General features: G+C 41.9%; 1 protein-coding gene across 2 annotated transcripts; it reads right to left on the bottom strand.

The window, feature by feature from the left end:
* Positions 1 to 1,259: 1,259 nt before the first annotated feature.
* PDZD9 (PDZ domain containing 9) lies at positions 1,260 to 14,958 on the bottom strand. Of its 2 annotated transcripts, XM_054580961.1 has the most exons (4): positions 14,928 to 14,958; positions 12,605 to 12,784; positions 5,673 to 5,862; positions 1,260 to 1,668 (listed from the first exon to the last, which is right to left on the bottom strand). In XM_054580961.1, exons 1-4 carry the CDS (start codon positions 14,956 to 14,958, stop codon positions 1,281 to 1,283), a joined length of 789 nt encoding a protein of 262 aa, XP_054436936.1. In that variant the 3' UTR covers positions 1,260 to 1,280. The 2 variants fall into 2 exon arrangements, with proteins under 2 accessions (XP_054436936.1, XP_054436937.1); XM_054580962.1 differs by lacking the exon at positions 12,605 to 12,784.
* Between the last annotated feature and the right edge of the window lie 4,635 nt (positions 14,959 to 19,593).

Genomic DNA, 19,593 nt, shown 5'->3' with positions numbered 1-19,593 from the left:
GGAAATGGAGTAGCCAAAGAACTTATTCACATGACTTGTGGACAGGAACCATGCTGTGGGGATTGCCTGAGGGAGTAGGGAGTGCTGGGTGGTGGGGGGCAAAGGGGAATAAGTTGGGACAAGTATAATAGCATAATCAATAAAATATAATTTAAAAAAAGAAATTGTTCAACATGATGACAAAAGACCAACAACAAAAAAGAAAGATAAAAGCAGTTAAAAATCTCATTTTGGATAAGAACAATTAAATGGTCTGGGGTTTATCTCCCTCTTGCAATAGAGTTATTTCTGAAAAACATAAATTCCCTATCAGTTGTTTTCTGTATTTGCACTGCTTCATTTTGTATATCTGCTTTATCTTCTCTGTGATAGAGCTTTGTTTTCTCCTACCTTCTCCCTCTCCCTCATCTGTTTCTATCCTGTCTCTTTCAAGTACTGTATTTTGCCAAGTATAACACACACTTTTTGTACCCAAATTTTTGAGGGAAAATAAGGATGTGCATTATACATGGGTAGTACCTGAAATAACATATCTATTCTTGTGTTTTGTAATTATTTGTTACATAAAATTTCTTGTACCATAATATGTTCAAAAATAAATGCTAAAATTCCTTTATAATACAAAAAAAAGTATCTAAATATAAATAGTTTATTTACTTACACAAGTAAGTAAATATAAATAAATAATTTTCAAAAATATTTTATGAAAGATTTTTTTCCCTGACAATTTGGGCCAAAAACGTAGGTGCACATTATACACGGGAGTAAACTATATGGCAAAATATGGTAATTACCTATGAATCCAACATTCAGGGTGAAAGTGGAGCAGAAAAGGAAAAAAATTTCTAATATGAACTAGCCAAAAATATCTATTATTTCTTTTAAGTAGGGCACTTGAAGTTTGCAAAAGAAGGGAAACTAAATATCTAAATAACAATATGGTACTTACCTTAAAAAGTGAAATTCTATACTATGTCCTTATATTCTGATATTAAGCTGCTCTGCTGTATCTTCTAAAAGATGAGACATTTTTCTCAGATGGGTCTTAATGACTGAGTGATGGCTGCTGTTTTAAGAATAAAATTTGTGAGAGCTCTTGTGCCACTCAGGGAAGTCTTGGATATCATGTTGAAGAAGGCCTAAAGGCTTCATAACAACTGTGTAAAAATTGGTTAAGTCTGCACATATTCCTGTAAATATAGCAAAGCTGTATGAGGCAGTGCACAAAAAATTGGATATTTTCCCGAGAAATGCTCCTGTGATCACAGATTTGCAAACTACTAACCAACTTTTGATGCAGTTTGACCCTCGCCCTTTTCAACTTGGGCATAGTCTTCCAGCCAGAATGCATCTGAGGCTGAGGAGGAGGAAGAGCTGTCTTTGTCTTGCTTCACCATTGTCCAGTATGGGGAAGGGGCTCTCACTTCTTTCTTGTGGTCCCTATGAATCATGACATCACAGTTAATGTCTGTTCCTACGCTGATAATCTGGTTCTTCTTTTTATATTCGTGCCATTCTCTGGAGATTGACATGGGTCTCCTTGCAGGACGATGTCCAATGGACTGTGAGGATTTATAATACTTAAATTTTTTATTGAAAACTACATCTTCCTTGTCATCAGTGCTTGTGAGAGAGTCATCTTTTGCCTGCTCAGTTTTCTTTGTTGCACTGAAAATAAAAGAATAGTAAATGAAAAGGATTCTTAATTTCTTATCATTGGTTTTGGCACATATAAGAAAGGATACAATTTAACTTTAGTGCTGCCTTTTATAGGTTGTTGACATTTTTCTCTTTTCTAAAAGTATCTGTAAATTTTTTTCCATTCCTAAGTGTAAATAAACTGACAGAAATTATTCCATGTTACTTTTAAAAACCTTTGCACAGACTTAAGTCTGACACCTGATCTGATTTATTAGCAGGCCTTAAAGGGAGAGTTAACTTCACTCTACCCAGAATGACAGGCCAAAACCTGGCCACCTCCTCCATAAAATCTGTATTCATGGGTCCCCAGGTATCAGAAATAACAGAATATCACCAATTTCCAGAGGAGTTGGGAAATAGTGGGCTTCAAAGACCTTTAACATGCTAGTCATGGGAAACTGTGAGTCTTACTTTTTTCTCCTGACCATCATTCTTTGCTTCTCTTTCGGGTTTACAAACGTGGATTTATAGAATACTCTTCTACCCAGATGTGTTTTGTCATTCACTATTGCACCTCTCTGTTGCTGTCCAAAAATTTTTAAAGATTTTTTTGTAACTTGCCTCAACTATTGACTTTCATGATTGTTGAAACTTGGGTAATGCTTGCCAGCTAGCAGTTACAGGCCTCTTTTTTTAAAAAGAAAAAAAAAAAGATTGTATTTATTTTTTAGATAGGGGAGGAGAGGGAGAAAGAGAGGGAGAGAAACATCGATGTGCGAGAGAAACATCGATTGGTTGCCTCTTGCACACACCGCAACCAGGTACTGCCCCTCAACCCAGGGATGTGCCCAACCAGGAACCAAAATGGCAATCCTTTGCCCTGCAGGATGATGCCCCACCAGGTGAGCCACACCAGTCAGGTCCAGGCCTCTTGAACTTTTGAATACTGCTCTATCTGTGCCCTAAACTTTCTCTCTCCTGGTGATATACAATTAATGCTGAGTCATTTTTACTGAGAGCCACTGGTCTTAAATTGTGTAGTTTTCTTTGAGCCCTGATTTAGTGTTGTGCAAGGAAATCCAAAAGATCTAAGAACTAGAATAATATGCCTTCATCATGCCTAGGGCTTCCTAAATAGCACACTGATGTGGGGGAGGGGGGGAAAAGGTACTACTTTTTCAGGCTGCAAAGGGTATCCCTTATAACTCTGTATCAGGTTACCATAAGGGACAGGCGGTAGGGCCAGGTTCCTATTAAACTGGCATTAGATAACAAAACCACAAGCCTGCAGAGGTCGGGGTTAGCTGGAAACAATTTTTATACCAGAAGGCCAGCCCAGAGCTTCATATGGCATACTATCTCCAGTATTCACACAATGCCATATGCTCCTGAAAAAGGTCATACCAACTTTTATGAAAGAAGTCTTTTCTTCCCTTTTCTGCCCCTTCCTGGCCTCCTTCACTGTCCTCTTCACAGAAATTACCATGACACCTTAGATACAAGCCCTTTGCTTAAGAAAGGGAGTCAGACCATGCCTGGCCTTTTGCTTAAGTTTGTGAGTTTCAGCCTCGTACTTAAGTTGTGATATTCTGTGTTTATCTTTTCTTTGTTTTTGAACAGTAAATCTGTCATCCTTAGATTTGAATATTCTGAATCTCAAACTCTGTAATTGAAATGCTTAGTTAGAACATAGATTTTTATAAGCAAGCAGTTAAGAGCTCAGGCTTGAGTGACACTCCCGAGTACAAGGTCCGCCAACACTGTGTGGCTGATAAATTTAAACTGATTAAATATGAATAAAATTTACAATTGTTCATTTGCAAATCCTCATATTTCAAGTGCTTAATAGCCACATGTGGCTGGTGGCTACCATACAGGCCAACACAGATACAGAACATTTCTACCACGGCAGAAAGTTCTTACTGGACATGGCTGCTCTGGAGACAAACCACTGCCACTTACCCCTGTGATCTCTGGCAAGTTTATATATGCTTCTCGTGGCCTCAGTTCTCTTATCTATAAAATGGTAATTTTAAAAAATTGGCATGGCCCTGGCCAGGTAACTCAATTTGTTGGAGCATCATCCCATGAACCAAAAAGGTTGCAGATTTGATTCCTGGTCAGGGAGTGTACAGGAGGCAACTGATTCATGTTTCTCTCGTATGTCCATGTTTCTTTCTCTCTCTCTTTCTCTCTCTCTCTCTCTCTCCCCTACACACACACACACACACACACACACACACACACACACACTCCATCCCTTCCATTTTCCTTCCCTCATTTCCTCTTTCTCTAAAATAATTTTTTTAAAAATATATAACTTTGGTGAGAATTTATAAAAAAGAATTTGCATGACGATTAAGTGGTATAATCTTATAAATAGTACCCATCACATTGTAAGCAGTGAATAAGTGTATGCTGTTATCATTAATGATTTTTAATCAGATCATAATTGATTTAGTTACTGGGGTTACTGGGGACTAGGAACCTTCAAGGAAGAGTCATGACAGGGTCCTAAGCATGTGACAGACAAAAAGCACATGCAAAGGCCCCAAGACAAAGAGCAACATCAGGTAAAAGAACTGAAAGCCAAAGTGGACTAGAGGCAAGGGGAGCCATGTGAGGTGAGGCTGGAGCAGTGTAGAGATACCAGCCAAGTCATGGGAGCACAAACCAGTGTAAGAATTTGGGCATTTATCCTGAGAACAAAAGAAGGTCCTAAAGATTGGAAGGCAAGACACAATCTGATTTGCATTGTAAAAGAATCATTCTGTTTAGATAATGAATAGGGATGTTTAGATAATGAATAGGGAATAAGAGTAGATGCAGGGAAACAAAAGGGTGGCTTTGACTGGGGTGATGGTAGTGGCCAGGGAGGTGGACAAATGTGGGAGGTGGTTGGAAGGTAAATGACAAGTCATAGTGGCTGAGGGGGAAGAGGGAAGACAAGGGAAATAGAAAAATCAAGTACAGCACCAAAATTCCTGACTTGTTCGACTAGGCAGACATTGCCGCAGGAAGACAGGGCCACTTGAAGATTAGAGGTGATCTGGCTTTTGATTTTAGACATAATGAGTTTGAGAGTTAATGATATATCCAAAGGGAGCTACCAAGGGAGTGTTTAAATACACAAGTTAGAAGATGAAAAACAATTTGAAAATTTTTAATGTATGGATAGTAATAGAGACAAAAGGCATTATTGAGATTGCCCAGGAGATTGAGAGGAGAGAGCCAAAGAATAAACCTTGAGAAACTCCAAGTCTGGCTAAAACGCCAAGAGGAAGTGACTAGAAGTCATAGGAAAATTAGGGGAATGGGTATCACAAAAGCCAGGGGAAGGTGCTGTTTCAACAACAGTGAGGTTGGAAATTTGTGAAGTGTCTAATTCTTAGAAGCCAAGCAAAATAAAGATGAGAAGAGCCACAGAATAAGCAGTATGAAGGTTCTGAAGGACCTGGGAAAGACTTCAGCCAAGTTATGAGAACAAGGCCCAGATTAACACGGGCTCAGGAGTGCCTGGGAAATGGTGATGTCTAATACTGCACAGCTCTTCCAACAAGTTTGGAGTCAGGCACAGGGCAGTGCCAGAGGGACAGAGAAAGGAGAGTGGAGTTCAGGTGGGTTTTGCTAAGATGATAGATAGAAGCTTTCACAGGCTTAAATGTTACTGGGAAGGATCCGGAGAGAGCAGCTGAATATACAGGAGACAACTGAGGGAATGGGATCCCCAGCACATGTTTAAGGGCTGACTTTGGAAAGGGGGACATGTTGCATGGACAGAGTTCCTGTGGGATAGTTATTCCTTTTATTAACTCCAGGTTCAAGGCTCTTGTCTTTAACATTCTTCCTGATGTTCTTTCCTGCAGATTATTCTTTTAAAAAGGATTTAGAAACCCAGGACATCATTCTGGCAGTGTCACCAATCCCTTATACCGTGGTCCATTTGATAATATTCACATTAAACCAAGATGCCAGGCTTCATAAACCCTAGAGAATTCTGTAGTATAACAAAGATTTCTAAAACTACTTACCATGTTATTGGGAATTTGGTCTCAGGGATTAAATCATATATTTCTTGCCATTCTTGGGGTATGTCAATAAAATCTCGATACACCTTTATTTGCAACACTGTTCCTATGGCGATATGTTGCAAAAGCTTTAAAAATTCTCGAAGAGTATATCCTAACACATTGGCATGGCCAACACTAATCAGAACATCACCTAAAAAAGGAAAAAAAATAGCAGCAAAAATAAGATAATGGTTTAAAGGGAACATACCATTTTGGGCTTTATTGTGAGATGTTTCATTTCATGGGTTCACATTGTTGCTTCATTTTGAACCAAAACCAAGAGTCAGTCTTTATTTAATAAAAATGACCACCTCACCCTGACCAGTGTGGCTCAGTTGGTTGGGCATCATCCCACAAAGTGAAAAGTCACAGGTTCAATTCCCAGTCAGGGCACATCCCTGTGTTGCAGGTTCAGTCCTGGTTGGAATGCGTACGAGAAGCAATCAATTGATGTAGCTCTCTCTCCCTTACACTCTCTAAAATATATATAAATAACATCTTTTTTTAAAAAAAATGACCACCTCAGTGATATAAATGACCTTTGCATAATAATGAACGCATGCAAGATGTTTCTTATAACAGTGCAATGATAGATATGTCATGTTTTCATAGCCTTTCTGAAGTCTTTGGTGTGACAGAAGTTATACCATCTATGACTGAAGACTTCTTTAGAATTCTAATGATGTGTTTCAAATAAAAAGAATGGCTATTACTCTTAAAGAATAATCCACTTACACTAAATGATGAATAAATGGCCTACTTTTTCCATTACACTGGCCTGGCTTTTTCCGTGCCCTCCACAGTAAGTTGACCATATTAAATATCAAGTCTTTCATTTAAGTTTTGGCCCTTGTAGAGTATTGGTTGAGCAAATAATTTTGCATGAAACCTCAGACAATTAGTATGTTTTAATTAAGCTTAAGATGTGTATACAGAAAAATATGTTGGTTCAAAGGGATTTGACAGCTAGGTCTCTTACTTAGGGCAGGGAGGGAAATGTGATGGTAAAGCATGGAGCTCCTGAGTCCACAGCAGATGGGAAAAGAACCACGACTTGACAGTAAGCTCCTGGACCTCAAAATGGGATGCTAAAAAAGACCAATTATTCATTTGCACTCACCTCCCTACCACTAGCAACTAGGGCATGGACATGTAAACTAGATTCAGCCACTGGACACTCCCACCTGGGTCACTGAACCTGGAGCAGGAGAGGCAGAGGCAGAAGGAGCACACCCAGTTTCCAGGGGTAGTTGTACATGTCTCCGTGTTTTCACCATTTTCCAAGCCTGGCTCTCCAGCCTTTCTGGCAATTCTGTCAGACTCAATGTTCTAAATTCAGTGCCTTAACAGAACAGTTCTTTTGCTTGCAATAAACAACCCTGGCTGCTACAAGGGTATTATTCAGCAAGAGAAGAAGGAATACAGAGAATCTGCTTTTTAAGGGAAGACTCACATTGAGTAAAATCTTATTCTTCAGGTCTAACTAGTACTAACATTCTGCCAAATGGTAATGGAGACGTTATAATGAACATCAGATGAAGTGACTCCAATCAAGTCCCAAAGGATATGTTTACCTCCCTGTGTGTGGGAAGCTGATGAACCCTCAATCACCCTCCTTCCAAGACAAGACTCAAGATGAAGTACCTTCTCTGAATCTACACCACATGTGCTCATTGGGAAGTATGCTGATCCCAAAAGCAGCCTCCAAGGAATGCCAAGGACAAACTTCCGTAGTGGTATTCCCTATCAGAAATAAAAACTCCCAGTATTCTTTTGGCCTTTGGGTCAGAGGAGACTTAGGTGCAACTTTCTTCAGTCCTTCTGAAGCCAGGTTCACCTGACAACATGCCATCGAAGTTCCACCCCAATGAGATCAAAGTCCTATTTCTGAAGTGCATTGGTGGGGAAGTTGGTGTCATGTCTTCCCTGGCCCCCAAGATTGGCCCCACGGTCTGTCTACAAAAAAGTTTGGTGATGAGCCCTGACTGGTATGGGCTCAGTTGGTTGGAGTATCATCTCATAGATGGAAAGGTTGAGGGTTCAATTCCCATTGAGGGCACAAGTCAAGGTTACAGGTGTTGGGGACTACTTTGTGTGGTATCAGAAACTGTAGCCCCACCCAAGCAAGGCCTTGAAAGAGGCCTGTAAGTCTTGACCGGAACACCGGGAATGCTGGCAGCAGGCATGATCCAATGCTAACACCGAGGGTTCCCGTGGGAAATCAGGCCTGAAGAATTCATTATACCCTTTGAAGCTTGCTGTGCTTTGTATAGCTGTTTTAATATAAACTAGGTGTTTAAGCTCCAAACAAAAGGAGTGAATTCCTGAATTCAGGAGCCATGCCTTAATGACCATCTGGTGTCAGCATGTCTACCAGACCCTGACCTGAGGCAAATCCCTGTGTTACTTTAATTGTTATCTATGAACCATAGCTGTTGTCTACAAATATAGCCTTTAGGCATTGGTTGATACGCTTTGCATGCATAATGTATATCCCTGCACATACTGATTCCAATAAAAGCCAATTCAGGGAAGGATTCAGGGCATTCTCCACTAGAGGGAATTGCCACTCCCTTTCCCACCAAACCAATTGTGTCTGGGACAACTCATTTCTTCATCTGCAACTGGAAGAACTCCATGGGTTGGGGTCTCCCTCATACAGGTTTGATCCCCGAGTCAGGGCATCTCTAAGAAGACAACCAAATAGATGTTTCTCAGATCGCTCTCTCTCTCTCACTCTCTCTCCTTCTTCCTCTCTCTCTCTCTCTAAAAAGTAATGAAAAAATGTCCTTGGGTGAGGATAAAAAAAAAAGTTTGGTGATGACATCACCAAAGCGAGCAATCCGTGACTAGACTGGAAGAGTCCGAGGAGTGCAGTGAAACTGATCATTCAGAACAGACTGGCCCAGATTGAGGCAGTACCTTCTTCCTCTGCTCTGATCATCAAAGCCCTCAAAAAATCACCACAAGACAGAAAGAAGAAAAAAAACAACTAAGTACAGTGGAAATATCTCTTTTGGTGAGATTGTCCACATTGCTTGAGAGATGCAGCCCTGATGTTTAGCTAGAGAACTCTGTGGAACCATTACAGAGATCCTGGGGACTGCCCAGTCTGTGGTCTGTGATGTTGATGGCCGACACTCTCATGACATCATAGATGACATCAGCAGTGGTGTATTGTAATGCCTGGCTAGTTAAGAACTACAAAGGAAAATATTTCAGTGTAAGATCACTTGACAACCGAATAAAAAAAAGTTTCCAGTATTAAAGAAAATGAATGCTTAGAAGGGTAGAGGAAACTTTACTTTGGCCTTAAAAAGTAGCTAAGTAAACCTAACAAAGCTAACTTCAGAATGGAGCAAGTCTTCTTTCTCCCAGCTACCTGCATATTGTGTGGTCCAACAGAGGTAAATTACAATGGCAAAAACTCACTGGGTGAGCTCACTTGCTTAATGGTAAAAGGAAAGTTTATAGCTGAAAGCTATGGCTTGGCATTCAGCTTAATTATATTGTTAAAGGGTGACTTTTATCAAGAGGGCAGAAAAATAAACAGCTTGACTGTAAACCAAACATGTCATTGTATAAATGTGATTACTGTGGCAGTGGATATTCACATTGCCCTTCATAAAGAAACACCAATCTAGTATTTATAAATACCAACCTCATTACACATTTTTTTTTGTTTTAATGGGCTGTAGGAACCACATCATATAAACTTTGTTTCAATAACTTATTTAAATCAACTCCGTAGCAGCCAAGCCACTACTAAGAAATAGATTTATTTATTTTTCTCCATCTCTCCCAACTAGGCTTAAGTTCTATAAGCTCCAAGTGGTGTGAGACCCAGTGCCTAGCAAGATGCCTGCATACAGTCGGTATTCAGGAAATGCTTAATGACTGTGCCCTGGTGACAATAGTAGCCAGTACAGGACTTGTATTCACTTCCAAAGCTACTTTAATTTCTTAATATAACAGAGTCTGTTAAATCAACGCTGGCTAAAAGGAATTTAAAGGTTAGCCAGAAGTCCTGGGCAGGTAGCTCAGTCAGTTAGAGCATGGTCCCAATATGCCAAGGCAGTGGTTTGATCCCTGGGTCAGGGCACATGCAAGAATCAACAAATGAATGCATAAATAAGTGGAACAACAACAAATTGGTGTTTCTCTCTCCTTCCTACTCTCTTTCTAAAAACAATAAATAAAAATTTAAAAAATAAAGTTTAGCCAGAATAAGCTAACACTAAATAAACTAAATTAGGAAATCAAGATGAAACCCTGTATGAAACACCAAAGGAGAGAAATTTGAAGCACATGGATGAGAATGGGGCTGGGAAGTAATGAGGTCAAAGAAATTGCAGGTTTCAAGGACTATCACCATCTCAAAATTTCAACTATTGTCAAAAGGAAGGAATTTCAACCTATAAAGCCTAGACCCTGAAGAGAAGTGGCGGAGTTGCCATGAAGAGGCTTGGAACTCCGGATTTTCTCTGTATTAAAATCTCATTTCTGCCCTGGCCAAATAGCTCCATTGGGTGGAGTGTCATCCCTGTATGCCAAGGTTGCAGGTTCAATCCCTGGCCAGGACACATACGAGAGACAACCGATGAATGCATAAACAAGTGGAGCAACAACTCACTCTCTCTCTCCCTTTCTCTTCCTTTCTCTCTAAATCGATAGAAAAAAAAAATCTCACTTCTAATCAAAGGTAGGGAATTTTTAGGCAAACATGGATCAAATCCCAGCTCCAGCCACTCAGATCTCTGTATTGAGCAAGTGTCTTTATCTAACTAAGCCTCTATATTTCATTGTCTACCTTTCAGAAGTGTTGCAAAATTAAATTAGATAATATGGAAACACTTTGCACAATACCTAGGTCAAATACTCAATTATTATTAATTTATTAAGCACAGACATAATAAATGTGCCAGTGCTATAGGTAAGTCCTGAATTTCAAAAATGAATGCAAGATTACCTCTGGCCCTGGCTGGGTAGCCCAACTGTTTAGTGTGTTGTCCCAATACGCCAAGGTGGCAGGTTCCATCCCCAGTGTCAGGGCACATACAAGAATCAACCAATGAATGCATAAGTAAGAGGAACAACAAATCAATTTTTTCCCTCTATTCCTCTTTAAAAAAAAAAAAAGACTGCCTCTGGCTTCAAGGACTTCAAGGAGCCTACTAATTGCAGCCCTCAAATGAGATTCTGTTTTGTGTGCATGAAAACACTCCTAGTCCTACTCCAGGGAGTGTACAACTCTGGTTATCAAGATGCAGCTGCCACACACCTCACCCCAGAGAAGCCAAGGAGGACAAGCAGAGTCTATGGGATCTGTTCTGGAATTCCTTCGGTCTGGAAAATCCAGAACTTTCTGGTGCTTTGTTCCCTAGCCCCAAGTAGTGATGCATGGAGGAAATGCTTTAGATTTTAAGGTGAGGTGAACTGTTTCATAATAAGATCATTTATCTACTTTCTTCTTTAATACACTGTTTCTAATCCAAACTGTAATTACAATAGAATATCCAGAGGAGACTTTAAACCATTAAGTGCCCTATCCTAAAGTCCAAACCAGTTGAATCAGAACCTCTGGGGAGATATGGCCCAGGCATCTTAGTTTCAAGAGTTCTCTGGGTGATTCTCATAGGTAACCAGGGTTTCAAATCAGTGTTTTAATTCACTGATGTTCCTGTACCACAATCATTTTTTATTTTAAAAAAGACATGAGCCTAGAGACTCTCTAAGTAAGACCCACCTAAGGGAAATTGTTGCCAGTATTTCTATAGCATTGTAGTTTTCAAAGCACTTTCATTAAAATTATCAAATCTCAGCAACCTCTGAGGTGGTATTATCCCAACTTAGAGACAAGGTGACTGAGGCCTGGAAAGTTAAGTGACTTTGTCCAAGGTCATAGTACTAGAAAGTTACAGTCCAGCTAATGCTGAATGGTTTTTCTTTTCACCACATTATAATCCCACTGTGCCTCCCTGACTCCTGAGCACAGCGCTAGGCCCAGAGCAGGCAATGGGAAAACACATCTTGCATTGGATAAAAAATTAATTCACCCAAAGACAAGAGAAACAGGGTGGTACTGATAAAGCCCTTGCACTGTGGAGAGTAACAGAGAGGGTTCAAATCCCTGCTCCTTGGTGTGACCATAAGAAGGTTTCTAAATATCTGATTCTTTATCTGTAAGGTCCTTTTTTTTTTTTTTTTTTTTTTCTTATCCTCTCCTGAGGACATTTTTTCATTGCTTTTAGAGAGAGAGGAAGGGAAAGAAACATCAATTGGTTGCCTCTCTCCCATACATTCCCAGACCAGGGATCATATGAACCTGGACCAGGGATCAAAAGCGCAAACTTTCAGTTATGGGATGAAGCTCCAACCAACTGAACCACACCAGCCAGGGCTCTATAAGGTCCCTTAAAGCAGAATATTCCTCCAGGTTTGTCAGAAGCCTAAAATGAGGTCATGCATCTAAATGTTAATAATGATTAATACTACCTGCCAGAGAGGAAATCTTCATCCACAGAGAGCCGTGGGCTCTGCAGTGACACTCCCTGTGTTTGAATTCTACTTGTTAGATGGGGGTGGAACAAGAAGAGGGACTCATTCTCACTGATCCTGAGATTAGACTATGGAGTTTCCTCACCTGTAAAGGAATGGCGATACTATTTTGTACCTAGAGGGTTGTTATAAGAATTCAATGAATAAATAAAATGCATCAAGGAGGGTCACATAAGCGATAGCAACTGGCTGGCCCATAGAAAGTTCTCAGGTGATGTCATCATCATCATGATGGTTACACTGAAACCTAATAACCTAAGTCTCCCTGAAGGCAGTTGCGGGGGGTGGGGCGCGGAGCAGGGTTGGGTGGTAGGAGGTGGGGGAAACGCAGTCACCTGGCTGGAGTTTTCCATCGCTGGCTGCAGCCCCCTTCTTGATGACATGAGTAATCTGGAGGTAGGGCCCATGCTGGATGATGATCAAGCCTAATCCCAGGCTGCCAACAGTGAGTTTGGTCTGCTGAGTTTTGCTCAGGTTGTGCACAGATGACTTGACCTTGAAGCTGATTTGTTTTTCTAATAAAAAAAGGGAGATATGTTTTGGACCTTCACATAGACAGAAGCATGACAGTTGTCACTGGGGCCCTAAAGCCAGACCTCTGGGCAGTTAACCTCTCCAATTCTCAGCTTCCTCCTCAGTAAAGAAAAGTGTCCACCCAAGAAGGTTGTTATGAGAATTAAATAAGACAGTAAAAGGCTTTTGTACAGTGCTTAGCACATTGTAAATGTTTCATTAACATTAGTTATTATTATCCATTTACTTAACAAATATTAGGGATTCAGGAGATGTTTCTTGTACTCACGGATCTTCCCACCTAGTCGAGGAGACAGATATCCATTAGTCATGTAAATACATGTTGAATACAGCTGTAACACATGCTATGAAGGGGAAGTACAGAAGACTCAGGATGACCAACAGGAGGTCAAGGTCCCCTGTGGGGAAGGGAGGCCAGGCTTCACAAAGGAGGTAAAACTGAATTGGGGTCCAAAGGACTAATAAAAAATATTTAGGCAAAGGAGGTTGAATGGAGAAAATTGGATCAAGATTCAGAGATAGGCCTTGGCTCGTGTGGCTCAGTGGATTGAGTGCCCGCCTGTGAATCAAAGAGTTGCTGGTTTGATTTCTGGTCAGGGCACATGCCCGGGTTGTGGGCCAGGTCCCCAGTTGTGGGAGCACGAGAGGCAACCACACGTTGATGTTTCTCTCCCTTTCTTCCAGTCTCTCTAAAAATAAATAAAGAAAATTTAAAAAAGTATTCAGAGATAGAAGAGCATAGAGACCAGTAGGGGCAGGCAGGAGGAGCAAAGACAGAGCAGACCTGCCTTGCAGGTTTACCTAACTGGAAAAGTTAGAAGCAATTTATGTGGGACATGATAAGATTTACATTTAAAGAAAGAAGGAAGGAAGGAAAAGAACAGGGAAAGAAAGAAAGAAAAAGAAAACTCTGGCTACTGTGTGGAGATTAGATTGTGGAGTCCAGAGTGGATGTGGGAAATTAAGGGGTTACTACAATTGCCCAAGCATGTCATGGCAATTACAGTGGAAATGCACAGTAGGAAAAAAGCATTTGGGAGGAGAATCTGGGATGGGACAATGGGTGGTGGGAGGGGTTGAAATATGTTTTCTACAGAACTAAACATCACAAGAAAAGTTTCAAAGATTGAGGAATGATTTAAAACAAGTTATTCTTCCCAACAGGAAGCTTTGGGGAAACTCATTTCCAGTACACAGGAACTTCTGGGGAGATTTGTGTTTTGCACATTTTCCCAGAATTTCACACACACACATAACTTTTCTTTAAGGACAAATGACAAACTGCTACTCACTAAGCCTTTGCCAAATTCATGTGACTGGTGTTTTGGAGGCCTAGGAGACCGCCCACTATTAAGGAAGGGCTTCCCCTGCTCTCCCACCCCAGCTGGCAGGGTTCACAACTATTTCTGCCAAGCAGGTGTCTTTGCCCATCTTCATCTTCTCTGTGTGCAAAAAACCTAGTGTCAAGGAGGAACTGACTTCACAGACTTTTCAAGATTATAGGGGCATACACTGAGCAGTGTGATGCAGTTGGTTGGGCATCATCTGATTCCTGGTAGGGCACATGCCTGGGTTGGGGATTCAATGCCAGGTCAGGGCACATACAAGAAAGAACTGATCGATGTTTCTCTCACTCTCTTTCTTTCTCCCTTCCCCTCTCTCTAGGAATAAATAAATAAAATATTGTGGGGAGGGGGGGAAGATTATAGTAGTCCCCATCCTCTCCTTGAGCCTATAGAGAAGTGGCCTGTTAGGCAGGGTTTCACTCTACTATGTCTCAAAGGACAACAGGGTTAAATGAAAGAAGCCAGACTCAAAAGACTCCATACTATATGATCTCATTTTTATGACATTCTCTGTGGAAAGGGCAAAACTATAGGAACACATCAGGAGCTGGGGCTGGGGAGAGGGCTGGTGGCCACGGTGAAGGCTTTTGACTGTGGTAGTGGTTAAATGCAGGTATGCGATTGCCAAAAGTCAGAGACCTGTGCACTGAGATGGGAGGCCCTTACTCTAGTAAATGACAGTCTGGTAAACAAATGATGGCGAGAGGCCAAGAGGGTGTTTTTCCCATTTTACAGAGAAAAAAACTGAGGAAGGCTTGTCCACTCTCTCCCCACTCACCTTCTCTGCTTTTGTAGGTGTCCTTCTCCATGGCCCCTGGTGGGCAGGCCGTCAGGAGCGCCTCCCCGAGCTGAGTCCAAGCTGGTCCAACTCCCAACAGTTTCGAACTCTGGAAGAGCGGAGCGAGGGGTCAGCGTGCTGTGCTGTATGCGGTCCGATCACGGGTGCCGTGCCGAGAGACCGAGGGCCGGCGCCGTGGGTTGCCCCCGGGGGCTGCAGGACCATGATGCCCAGAAGTTGGGCCGCCGTGCTGTCATCAGAAGGCCTCAGTGAACCTGGAAAATGGAGTGTGAATGTTTTGCTGGAGAAAAACAAAAGTTCTGCAGGGACTAGTACAGCGCCGCTGATAGGGAGTTCACATCCATTCCTGGGAAACCACTGAAGTGGGGAGAGTGGAGGAAGCACAGGGGAGGGTCTCAAAGATGTGAAATGGTCCACAGAGGACCACCACAGCAAGCACAGACTCCCCTGCTACCTCCCAATAACGTTTCTAAATATCGTTACATCAACAGTTCCAACTGTTTGGAACTACACTTTTTTCATGGATATTTTGAATGAGAAATGGCCAAGGGTGACCTGAAAAAAAAATGAGTTATGATTCAGAGAAGAATTAATTCTTCCTATTTTTCCAAAATAACCCTTCCTCTTACACACATTTACTCATACTAGAAGCCTGCTCTACAGTTTGTGCTGATGCATAAGACAAGACAAATAAGGGCTCCACCTCTTGGAACTGAGATTTTTAAAAACGGAGTGGGAAGTTTTAGGTCAATATAAATTACCAAAAATAAATTTTAGAAGAAATAGAAAATAACAGAATGAGGTAGGTCCTGTGTCCTCCCTACTCTGATTAGACTGAAAGGCTAAGCGCCTTGCATTCCTGCCTTCAACAAATAGTAAGCAAGCACCTACTAGGTGTCAGGCACTGTGCAAAGATGTCCAAACCTGGGCAGCTCCCAGCTTATTCAGCTGTTTCTGTGACTCTACCCAGATAACATACCAGGGCATATTTCTTTCCCCACCCCCCCTCCACTTCTTTGTACTTTCTGGGCTTCAATAACTCACACATCAATTTTAACTTCAGAAACTCTTTAAGCAACCTAGATAAGTTACAAAATATTTCTTATTCAAAAAAATATGTCTTCTATTGTTGCAAGTGAGTATGCCTCCGAAATCCAAAGATCACACTGGTTTGGGTGACATAATTTCTCTCTCATAAATCTCGTCTTAACAGATCTTTTTTAAAGAAAATCTTTTCTTTTTCTCTAAGATTTTATTTATTTATCTCTGGAGAGAGGGCAAGGGCGGAATAAAGAAAAGGAGAGAAACACTGATGTGACAGAGATTCATTGATCAGTTGCCTCCTGCATGCATCCAGACTTGGAACCAAACCACAACCCAGGCATGTACCCAGACCAGGAATCAAACTTGTGACTTTTCATTTTGGAGGACACTGGCCAACCAACCAAGCTACACTAGTCAGGGCCAGGGAAGATTTCTTGTTGGATAAATCCTGTGTTGCAAAGGCTGGTACAAAGGGAAATGAGCAAAGTTCTTCTGTTTCCTACTACTCCCAACCTCAAGGAGTCTCTGGCAGGTGGCTCCTTGAGACGGATGGCCTGGTTCTTCCTCTGAATAATCTGGTGAAGCATCTGTCCAGATATCAAATTAATTCTACCATAAAACATATCCTTTCTTCCATTTTCCTATTAGTAGGGGAATGGTGAAGTTAGAAGAAATGAGGCATGGCAGCATTTGAGGTTCTGTGAGGGAAGCATCTTGGGGCCTAGCACAGGGGCTCCACCCACCTCTCCTCCAACCCAGGCTGAAAGTGCTTTTAAGCAGATGACAAGATCATACTGATTGTTGGAACTGCAGGATACAAACTGTCACGGATGCTGTGCTGTGCCACTCAGATCCCCCTTCAAAACTGAGGGATTTTTCTTTTTGCCTCTGCTTCACCCCTGCTGCTAGCCAAAGATAGTTTCTTGCCCAAGTTCACACCTTCTCAAGTAAGCCAGATCAATGCAGGGTAAAAACCTGCTGTCTGTCCAACTCAAAAAACTCTGGAGGGCCATCCCAGCTTCAGGAGTCCTTACAGGAGGCACTGAGGTCCACCTGTGGCTGCACTGCAACCTGACTTCTCCTTCTGCCTGGTCCTACTTCTTCCCTCCCCTCACCATTGTGGGTCCCAAGCACAGTCTCCAATAAACTCTCTGTAACTCATAGTGTGTTTCCTAGAGAACCTACTTGCACCAGCAGTTGGCATGGTCTGAAAGAGCAGGTGCTACAATGGGATTTGGGAGCTGGATAATTCACTGACCAGGTAACAATGAGGACCCCATCCACAGTAGACAGAGAAGCACTTAGATTATTCAGTTTTTCACCAGTAATGAAATAGAATGGTTTCACACCCACAAGATCCATGTGGGTGTCTCTTAGTACTCCCTTGTCCTATTTTGACAGTAAATAGACAAATACAGCAGCCACTGCCTGAGAAGTAAATGGCACCCAGGGGCTCAAACTCCTTAGGGATGGTGGCCTAGGCCTTCCAGCACATAAGTCACCTAGGACATCAGATGCGTTGGCAGGTTTGAAGAATCAAAGATGCTAGGAGAGGAAGGAAATGACATCAATGTCAGTTCTGCAGCTGCAGCTGGTGTTCCACTCATCTTCCTCTTATAAGTTTCCCACGGGAAAAGATGCCCACCAAGATCCTGAAGGTGCTGCTCTCCTAATTGAAAAGAAGTGCTGCACCATGGGTGCACTATTGCAAATGCTAGTGTGCTACCTAGCCCCCCTTCAGAGCTGAAGCATCTATTCCAGTTACTGAAATGGTAGTAGGTAATCTGACAGATCACAGCTGCCAACATTCTCAGGGAATTGTCTTTGGCTGAGAGCCACCTTACCTCAAGGTCATGCATGCCCCATTCCTGGGGTAGCTTGAATCCAGTGGCTAGTCCATGCAGGCGTACAGAGGATTGGTCTCTGTACCCCAGCTAACAACTCCAAAAAGCCATCGAGCTTCAGAGCTCCCTGTAGGGTCTGCCAGAGGCCCCTGTGACTGCAGAATGCTTCCTCTGCTCAATCTTCCTTGCTTCCCTTCCTCCGCAGGAGTTGATCTTGAAAGTACTCCCTCAGAAACTTCCTGCACAGTAATTGATAATGTTTTGTCTCAGAATCAGCTCCAATGAAAGCCAATCCGTGCAACTGAGATTTGAGCCCAAGGCACACGCTGTTAACTTCTGGATGTGGCTCTTTTGTTGTATCTAATCCCAAAAACCCCAGGTGTGCACAAGTGGTACATCCAACATACTCTTGGCCTGCATGGTTAAATTGAAGCCCAGGGTGGAGTGGGTTCTTTATCCTGCAGGCCAAGGAGACTCCTTAAAGAGAAGAGTGATTGCACAGTCCCCTCCCCAGCTTTTCCAGGGGTCTCATCTGGATTCAGCTTCTACTGGGCTGAGGCCTACCATCCATCATGGTAAAGGACTATGTGTTCACAGCTCTTAAACAGTACAGCATGGCTATTTATGACTTCAGGCTGCCAGCACAGCTCTCTCATGAGGCATTCTATGTTATTTTGGGTCCCTAAGGACTTTCTGCCTCAAGGATCCTCGTGGCTCATCCTCTCTAAGTTTCGGCTGCTTTGCTTAGGGGTGAGAGGATGAGGAGATTCTATCATTGAGCAAGAGTGCCTGACTCTGTTAGGTTATGTGGGGGAGAAAGACCCAGAGAGGTGACATGACTTTCCCAAGTTCAAGTCAGTAGTAGAGGTGGGACTAGGATATAGTTCTATATTCTTTTTACTGTGTCATACCGCTTCTAATCCCCTAGGGTTCACCTCTACTAAGACCTAGACTGAGACCTAGAGAAGGGAACTGATCTGTCCCATAGACCTCAGAGAAACCTGGGACTTTGAAACATCAGATACTGTGAGGTAAGTAAGAGATGTGGGGCTGAAAATAGGATTAACGGGAAATCTGTAAACATAGTATTTGGTCCTTGACCATCTCTCTGCCCCCTACTCCCACTTTCTGTAGTAGTGTGCAGCCATTTATTTGGTAAAAAATGTTCTAAATTTTTTAACTCCATACTGGTTGTTTTTATACTTTAATCTTAAATCCAGAAACTTTTGTGGAGGGGCAAAGGCAGGAGGGATTGGGAAGTGCTTTTGGGTAGAAGGAATTTATGTTTGTGATTTTTAAACATAAGAATCAAGTCATCATCATTCCACTCAGTTTGAGTTCAAATAGGTAAACTGTTCCAAAATTTTACTCTGGGATGTTCACCAACTGCCCAGTGGTGAACATCTGTGGACATTTTTTGAGAATTCAGAACGTTATAGCTGGAGTTTCTTCTATTACTAGGCAATGGAAATACCAGACAATCAGCCAAGCACATAATTCCATAAAAATTCTCCAGTACTTCAAAAAAAAAAAAAAATAGTGAAGACCTCCTGCAGTAATGCGATATGCTTATCTGGATTCCTGGAATATGTTAGCTTGTGCCAGTTTCTGTGGCAGAAGAAAAATAAATGGCATAATATTTTTTAAAAAATCCTTCCCCTCAAGAGACCAATGTTTGAACAGGGATGTCTATAGACTAGCAATCAAATTGCTCCTCACCCAATCTATGTGGTGACATTGATAACTGCACATTTCTG

The sequence above is a fragment of the Pteronotus mesoamericanus genome, unplaced genomic scaffold (assembly GCF_021234165.1).
Source record: "Pteronotus mesoamericanus isolate MK-2021 breed Mesoamerican mustached bat unplaced genomic scaffold, CSHL_Meso_final contig_64, whole genome shotgun sequence".
In the NCBI taxonomy this organism is placed as follows: domain Eukaryota; kingdom Metazoa; phylum Chordata; class Mammalia; order Chiroptera; family Mormoopidae; genus Pteronotus; species Pteronotus mesoamericanus.
The sequence above is the reverse complement of the archived record's forward strand: the minus strand, read 5'-3'. Positions and strand labels throughout refer to the sequence as shown.

Coding starts and splice junctions, on each gene's coding strand:
- PDZD9 (XM_054580961.1), bottom strand. CDS start 14,958: ATGGAGAAGGACACCTACAAAAGCAGAGAAG. Junction 5,863..12,604: donor CGATGGAAAACTCCAGCCAG/GTGACTGCGTTT, acceptor TTCCTTTTTTAG/GTGATGTTCTGATTAGTGTT. Junction 1,669..5,672: donor ACCAAATTCCCAATAACATG/GTAAGTAGTTTT, acceptor TTTTATTTTCAG/TGCAACAAAGAAAACTGAGC.